This window comes from Kogia breviceps, chromosome 4, assembly GCF_026419965.1.
Source record: "Kogia breviceps isolate mKogBre1 chromosome 4, mKogBre1 haplotype 1, whole genome shotgun sequence".
Taxonomy (NCBI): domain Eukaryota; kingdom Metazoa; phylum Chordata; class Mammalia; order Artiodactyla; family Physeteridae; genus Kogia; species Kogia breviceps.
Window position 1 is genome coordinate 172,912,049 of NC_081313.1, and position 8,157 is coordinate 172,920,205.

Consider the following 8,157-nt stretch of genomic DNA (forward strand, 5'->3'; position numbering starts at 1 on the left):
CCCTGGGTTTCGAGGCAGGAGGCAGGGACAATGTAGCCTGACCTTGGGGCGGGGGAAGGACCGGCTGCAAGTGCCTGAGGAGGGTTGCCCAGTTTTAGGAGAGGAGGGTGTGAGTGTGTGTGTGGCTCCCCAATATCACCTCTGAGGTTTAGCTTCCTCCCAACTTCCACACCCAAAACCCACAAATTCAGACCAACACTGAAGCTTTATCTGGGAGGAGCAGTTTGCAGTTTTACGAGACCCATAACCATTCACAGCAATGCCAGCCGCTATGTGGAGCTTCAGGAGTCACAGTGTGAAGCCTTCTTCTAGAACCAGGGTCTCTGGGAAGCCTCACCCCACAATGCCTCCGTTGTCTAGGGCCACCTGTGAGCTGGTCTGATGGTCCAGCTCTCTGAGGGTCTGTCTCTTTGTCAGAATTATCTAAGTATCCACCTGAGTCCGTTTATTTGGAGGTCTATCTCGCTCGGTCTACATGACCGTGTGTGACTGTGGCTCCCTTTGGCCAAGGACATGTGGGAACTTCTGCTGGAGGTTCCCCCAAGTCTGTCTATGGGCCAGTCCTTGGTGGATCTGTGGGCCCAAGAGTCCAGACGAGGGTTCATCCGAGGGAAAACCTCCGTGCCTGGATCCGTTCTTGTTCTAACCCCAGTCCCCAGAAAAGGTCCAAGTGCCGGGGCAGGGCTCAAAGATGACGCTTCATGTGCAAGGCCAGATGATCCGAGCGCGAAAAAGCACGTGAACAGAGCTGGCAGCGGAAGGGACGCTGACCGGTGTGCTTTCGGTAGTGACGAGTCAGCTCGTCGGAGCGCGCGAACCTCCAGCCACAGCCATCCCACGTGCAGGCGTATGGCTTCTCCCCTGGGGGGACGAGGAAGCCTTGAGAGCCACTGTCCCCCACACCTGGTCCCAGAGTCCTCCCTCCTAGCCTTGGCCGGGACTAGGGTGAGGCAATTGAGGCGCCTAGGTCGTGAAATTTAAGGAGGTACTCACTCTCGGTGAGAGTCTGAATCTGTATCCCGGACCGCCCTCCGCTACCCTGACCCTTCTTCTCCTGTTCCTGCTGGCGCCAGGCCCCTTTTCATTTCCTGGTCGCAAGTCGCGCCCTCTACACTACTAGCCCTACTTCCTGTGCCCGGTACCCTGCCCCTGCGTCCTAATGCCGTCACAATCTTCATCCTTTGGCACTGCCCCTATGTCCCAGCCCCTCCTTTGCACCAGGGGACCCTCAAGCTGCTGCCCAATCCTGTCCCTGGCCTTGGCCCTTGAGCCCCGAAATCCACCTTGTGTTCCAGGCCCTGTCCCCAATGATTACGCTCTCCCCCTGCTAGGCTTGGCCCCTCCTCCCTGCGTTCCTGGTCGGGTCTGTACACGTCGCCCCATCCTCTGAGCGGACCCCTATGCATAGGCCTCATTCCTCCTCCTCCCCGCCTCTGTTCCACGTCCCCTCCCCTGTCTTTGGCTCCTTGGGGCCCGGCTTCTCCTCCTATGCCTACCCTCCTGTATTTCCCAGTCATTTCCCTTTGCTCTCCAGGACCTGCCTCTGCGTCCGGGCCCCTGAAACTAACTCTCCTGAGCTCCAGCACGCCCCCTACAGTCTAACCAAGCAACCCACTCTTTATACTCCTGGCTACCGCCCCAGAACACCTTACTCCGCTCCCGCTTGCCCCAAAACTGAACCCTGGGTCTTTGGCCCCGCCCCTGGTATTTCGAGCTGTCCTCTCCCCGCAGTCCTTCCTCTAGCCCCGGCCCCTACAAGCTTGCCTGGCTTTCTGCTCTTCGGCCCGTCCCTGCCCCAGGTCTTAGCCTTCGGTTCCTTGAAATACTTCCCAGGTTTTCCATGTCCTGTCGCCGTCCCCACCACATGCCTTCCGCACTACTTCCCATCCGGCTCCTGATGTTCCAGATTCGTCCCCAGCTCCTGCCCAGCCTTTTGCTCCGAGACTTTGCTTTAGCCCCGCCCCTTGCTCCTGGTTTCCAGCTCCTCGGCAGCTCTTGGCTCCCAAGGTCCCACCCCGTCCCTGCACCGCGCCCTGCCCCCTCACCTGTGTGCGTGCGTAGATGCGCCTTCAGGTGAGAGCTCTTGGTGTAGCTCTTGCCGCAGCCCGGGTGCGTGCACGTGTGCGCAGCCTGCCTCTTGCGCGCCCACGATCGCCTGCTGCGCTTGGATGGCGCGGCCTCCGCGGTCCCTCCTGGGTCTCCTGTGGTCCCCCCGAGTCCTGCACCCGTCGTCCCGGGCCCTAGACAACTCAGGAAGGAGTGGGGCGTGGCGGGACCGGGCGCCGGAGCCTGGAGCCCGCGGAAGAGCTGGAAGTGCCCTTGGTACTGCGGCATCGGGTACAGCGCAGGGTACCCGGACAGCAGCCCGTAGGGGGCTCCCGGCGCTGCAGGCACTGAAATCCCCGTCCGGGGGAAATAGCTGCCGGAGGAACCCGCACCCGGGCCCGGGTACATCGGCTGCAGCGGCAGCGCCTTTGGCTCGGGGGCTGGAATCAGGGCTGGGCCCACGAAGGCATCGGGAGCCGGGGTTCGTGGGGCCGGGCGCGCCCAGCCCGGGTGCTCCTCGGGACCCAAGAGCCCAGCCACCAGCCCCGGGCCGCCCGCGTATGGGCCCAGAGTCTCGGACGACAGTGGGAATTGCACCCCGGAACCTTCGCCAGGCGCCAGAGTGCAAGTCTGGGGGACGCAGGTCTGGGGCGCGCTGCCCGGCTGTGGGCACGGAAAGTTGGTGAGGAGGAGATCCAGGTCCCAGGGGGTAGCCGCATCCCTCTCATCGTCCTCGTCCTCCCCGGGCGTGTCCTCCAACTCAGGCCTCACGTGAAGGGGTGGCCCTGTGGGGTCGGGGGGGCCTGGGCCCAAGTCCTGCACCTCTTCAGAGCGCCACCACTGTGGGAGGGGAGCCGGTAGCACGAAGCCTCAGTGGACACCAGGGTATCCTGCCCGGAGACGGCGGGGGCTGGATGCCCTGATGGGGGCAGACTGGCTAGAGGCTCAATAAAGGGGTCTTGTTTGCTTGTCTGTCATGTCAGTCTGTCCCTCACATTGTCCTCCCCCCCCTCCCCCCACCACCTCAGCTTCAGAGACAGAGGTCTATCGGTCAGGCTGGAGACAGGAGATAAGGCTTACATTATCTGGAGCCACACTCAGGCAAGGGGGAAGGGGTGGCAGAGCCAAGAATGGAAGGCTGGGGGAGGCTCAGCCTTGCCTCAGTTTCCCCCAAGAATCTTCCTCTTCTTCCCTGTCCCCCAACAAGATTAATTCAAAGATTAATTCCTGGATTTCCCCTAGACACATCTGCCATTTCCCTCTGGTATCTGGGGGTGTCTCACTGAGCCTAGATCTCTGAGTTGTTCAGTCGCCAGCCTCACTTTTCTATGACAGAAATAGGCCCTTAGACCAGACCCCTGGCCTGCACCGAGGACACCCAGTGCTGACCAGATCTCTGAATTCCAAGGCAAGATTCAGACCTGATCCCCCAGCTCTGTGGCCTGGGCCCGGAACCCCTGGCAGCCCATCTAGACCCCACTGGCCCCACCTTGAGGAAGTCTTCCTGTGTGTCCAAGAAGGGGCCCGTGGTGGTCAGCGTGCTGATGGAGGGCAAGGCGGTCTCCGCTGCAGCCATGGCTGGCTGGTGCCCACCCTGGGGCTCAGGCCTCCTCTCCTTTGGCGGCCTCGTGGGCTCTGAGGCTCTGATGGCCCCTTGGAGGGCTCCTCTCTGCCCTCAGCTGATTGGCTGCAGCCCCTGATAAGGGGCAGGCAAAGGCGGGGGTCACCGTTTCTGGGGGAACAGACTTCGCCTAGGCCTGTTTGGGGCTGAGCCTTAAAGACTGATCCTGTATCCAAAGCCAATCAGATGTTCAGGGGCTGGGGGTTCAGGGGCTGGGGGTTCAGGGGTTGGGCAAAGTGAGGCACTGGCTTCCCAAAGAAGGAGAAGCTTGGAGCCCGTTGTCAGTTACCTTCCTGGAGAAGGGGTGACAGGCAGAAAGGGGATTCTGGGAAGGAGCTTCAAGACCCCCTCGCCCCTGACCAGGACCTCGCAGCTCCCCTTCCCCATAAACAACAGCAACTGTGCTGATGGCGGGACTTGGCATGAACTCTCTGCCAACCCAAGCATTATCAGACTCCCCAGACGTTGGAGGCTGCTATCAGGTGGGGGCCCAGAACAGCCAAGGCTCTGTCCCTGGTGAGTGGGAGGGCTGGGGGCTGGGGGATTAACTTGGTTTTAAATTTCCTGGGTAGTGAGCTCCCAGGGTCTGAGCCCAGTGTCAGGAGAGGCCCCTGCCAATCAGCCGTCATTGTCTACCATGGACAGCCCCCACAACCCGGGCGGCGTTGCAGGGAGTGTAGCTGCATGGAGGCTGAGGCTGGTGCGGCTAGAATTGCTCCAGCGTGATGGGAGCTGGGAAAGAGGCCGTGACTCCCTCTCCTGCGTGGCACGGGAAAGTTGGATCGGGCCATAGGAAATTCCTGACCTGCAGGAGACCTGGCTGCTTCTTGATTTCTACCCCACACATGGGGGAGGGAATCTGAGGTTCTGCACCAGAGACTGTGATGCCAAGGGAGTCCAGGTGGGTGACACAGACACACATCACAGACACATAGTTCATAGCGCGCGCGCACGCACACACACACACACACACACACACAGTGCAATTACATAATGACACAAATCCCCTAGTCCCCAAGTTACACACCCCATATAGCCCCTGCACAAATACTTGTGTGTCTGTGTGTCACATAGACCATGCACAGACATACAATTCTCAGGCTCAAAAACAACCATCCACTACATTGGTTACATGATGTTATAGTCACACAATCCCTCAGACATAGAATTCATAATCAGGCGCTGACAATCATACACAGTTCCCCAAATCACACACAGTCACACACATGATTTAGTCACAACCGAACAGACACATGGAGAATCCTGGATATATTGTCACAGAATTATAGAAGATGCAGTCACACAATCCCATCAAACACAGACGAAGCCTGAGACACAAAAGTGTAAAACACATCCACACAACCATTCATAAACACACTTTTCTTTTCTTTTTCTTTTTTTTTTTTTTTTTTTTTTGCGGTACGCGGGCCTCTCACTGTTGTAGCCTCTCCCGTTGCGGAGCACAGGCTCCGGACGCGCAGGCGCAGCGGCCATGGCTCACGGGCCCAGCCGCTCCGCGGCACGTGGGACCTTCCCGGACCGGGGCACGAACTCGCGTCCCCTGAATCGGCAGGCGGACTCTCAACCACTGCGCCACCAGGGAAGCCCCATAAACACACTTTTGATGTAGTCAGGCACACAGTTATACATCAGGCACAGACACGATCACACACTACAACCTTACATAGACATAGCCACCTGTCTCTGATACTGTATATAATTATTTAGTCACACAACTGAACCCCTAATGCACGACCACAGGGGCGCACCCAAACGCAAGCACACTAACATGAAATCAGACACGCTGACAGTGAAACACATACAACCTCACCCAGATGGAGGCACGTCATCAGAGTTGGTGCACCATAAATGCATCACACAAAAAGGCAAAAAATTATCATGTGCAACAAGGGTGGGGGGAACAAAAAAGTAATGTAAAAACCAGCTCGACAAACCTACTAGGATGGCTATTAACAACAACAACAAAAAGGAAAATAACAAGTGTTGGTGAGGATGCAGAGAAATTGGAACCATCGTACTCTGCTGGTGTGCATGCAAAGTGGTGCAGCTACTGTGGAAAACAGTTTGATGATTCTTCAATAAGTTAAACATAGAGTTACCATATGACCCAGCCATTTCACTCCTAGGTATATACCTAAGGGAACTGAAAACATGTACTGGATCAAGTACGTGTACACTAATATTCACAGTAGCATTAGTTTCAGTCGCCAAAAGGTGGAAACAACTCAAATGTCCATTAACGGATGGATAAGCAAAATGTGGTCCATCTATACAAAGGAATATTATTCAGCTATAAAAAGTAATGAGGTTCTAATACATGTTACAACATGGATGAACCTCAAAAGCATGCTATGTAAAAGAAACCAGTTACAAAGCGTCACATATTATATGATTCCACTTACATGAAATATCCAGAATAGGCAAATCCACAGAGGCAGAAAGATTAGTGGTTGCCAGGGGCTGGGGGGGAGGAGGAAATGGGGAGTGACTGCTTAATGGGTATAAGGTCTCCTTTCAGAGGTGATGGAAGTGTTCTGGAACTAGATAGAGGTGGTGATTGCATAACATTGTGAATATACTAAAAGCCACTGAACTGTACACTTTAAATGGTTCATTTTAGGGAATTTCCTGGTGGCCCAGTGGTTAGGACTCGGCACTTTCACTGCTGTGGCTGGGGTTCAGTCCCTGGTCGGGGAACCAAGAGCCTGCAAGCCACATGGCACAGCAAAAAAAAAAAAAAAAAAGTTCATTTTATGTTATGTGAATTTCACTTCAATCAAACAAAATGGTTGAAATTAGAGTGGTTTCCTAGAGAAGAAAGCAGAGTGTCTCTTGGGGGCACATCTCCTTGATTTAGGATAAAGCACTAACAGGCATGTTTGGCTCTGAAAGGTGAGGCAAGAGGATGAGGGTCGGGGGGAGGGGTGGGCGTCTCGCTGGGAGATAAGGCCTCTGGGAGCAGGTAGCCAGGACGGATGACAGACTTCCCTGGGTGGCAAGGCCTGAGCCTCAGTTTGGGTTTCCTAATGTGTATGCTGTCATCACCCTCTACACCCCCCTACAGAGAACTCCAATATCCACAACAACTCCAGGGCAGGGAGCTTTGGTGAAAGGAAGGGATGGAAGGAGGGAGGCCATTGGTTCCTGGTGGAGGGAGGTGTCCAGAAGAATAAGAGTTATGCAGAATCCCAGACAATTCAGGGTGGTGATGGACTCCCTGCTGAGTGAAGAGGAGAGTTCAAGTCATTTTATTTGGATATTAAGGGCAAGAAGGGCCCAGAGAGTGGAAGAGTCTGGACACACCCAGGCCCCAGGCACTTGGGGATTTGCAGGCTAGTGATCACCTTCAGACACAATCTCACAGTTACTCCCAATCATTCTCAGTCAGAGACAATGTGTGAGACAGAGCATTCTACACACACAACTACCCAGACTGTCTATGTGGGAAGAGGTGTTCCTGGGTGAGCAGGGAGGGGTCTGTCCTGGGAAGCAGGAGGCCTGGATCCCAGTCCTGGTCCCTGCTCTGCACCTGGTCCATTGTGACCTTGAGCAAGACCAATCTGCTTTCTGAGCCTTACTTTCCCCAACTGGGAAATGGACAGGGTCATGGTAGATGAGTGACTTTCAGATACAGAGATGGTCAAGCACGATGCATCCAGATTCGAAAGCACACCACACAAGTGCTCATAAAAGTGATCTAGGTGAGCATAACCATTCACTCAGCTATATACTCAAGCTCACAACCACACACAACACATAGACCAAATCACACTGACACATATATACTATCGCCCAGACATACACAAAAATATCTAGTCATATTGTCACAAAGATAACAGCCACATCTACGGAGAAAGCCATCAAAACAGAGTCATGGGGCTTCTCTGTGGTGCAGTGGTTAAGAATCTGCCTGCCAATGCAGGGGACACGGGTTCGAGCCCTGGTCCGGGAAGATCCCACATGCTGAGGAGCAACTAAGCCCGTGCGCCACAACTACTGAGCCTGTGCTCTAGAGTCCGTGAGCCACAACTACTGAGACTGCGTGCCACAACTACTGAAGCCCACGCGCCTAGAGCCCGCACTCTTGCAACAAGAGAAGCCACCGCAATGAGAGAACCGCACACCGCAACTAGAGAAAAGCCCTCACGCAGCAATGAAGACCCAAAGCAGCCAAAAAAAAAATCAGTAGCCCTGAAAAAATTATAAAAAACACAGAGGCATGCACACAGTACCACAAAAACACACGATCACACAGAATACCATTACACGAGCTTACAATTAGACAAGAAACCACAGACATTCAGCCACAGACAGTCACAGTTACACAGACACACAACCACCCATAGTCAACAGCCGCACAACGTCACAGAAACAGCCAGCCCCATTCACATATAGATACACAGTCACTCAGGCTCAATCAACCGCACAGAATCACAAAGCATAGGGAATCACACCAAGTCACACAGTCA

At 54.9% G+C, this 8,157-nt stretch overlaps 1 protein-coding gene across 1 annotated transcript; it reads right to left on the reverse strand.

The window, feature by feature from the left end:
- Nucleotides 1-685: 685 nt before the first annotated feature.
- KLF1 (KLF transcription factor 1) lies at nt 686-3,659 on the reverse strand. The gene is made up of 3 exons (XM_059060780.2): nt 3,536-3,659; nt 2,046-2,886; nt 686-861 (listed from the first exon to the last, which is right to left on the reverse strand). Exons 1-3 carry the CDS (start codon nt 3,620-3,622, stop codon nt 686-688), a joined length of 1,104 nt encoding a protein of 367 aa, XP_058916763.1. The 5' UTR covers nt 3,623-3,659.
- Nucleotides 3,660-8,157: the final 4,498 nt, after the last annotated feature.

Bases quoted from the DNA above. Each gene is read 5' to 3' on its own strand.
- KLF1 (XM_059060780.2), bottom strand. From the start codon at position 3,622: ATGGCTGCAGCGGAGACCGCCTTGCCCTCCATCAGCACGCTGACCACC. The intron at 2,887-3,535 runs GTGGGGCCAGTG...CCCCTCCCACAG, and splicing joins CACAGGAAGACTTCCTCAAG to TGGTGGCGCTCTGAAGAGGT. The intron at 862-2,045 runs GTGAGGGGGCAG...TCGTCCCCCCAG, and splicing joins GCATCTACGCACGCACACAG to GGGAGAAGCCATACGCCTGC.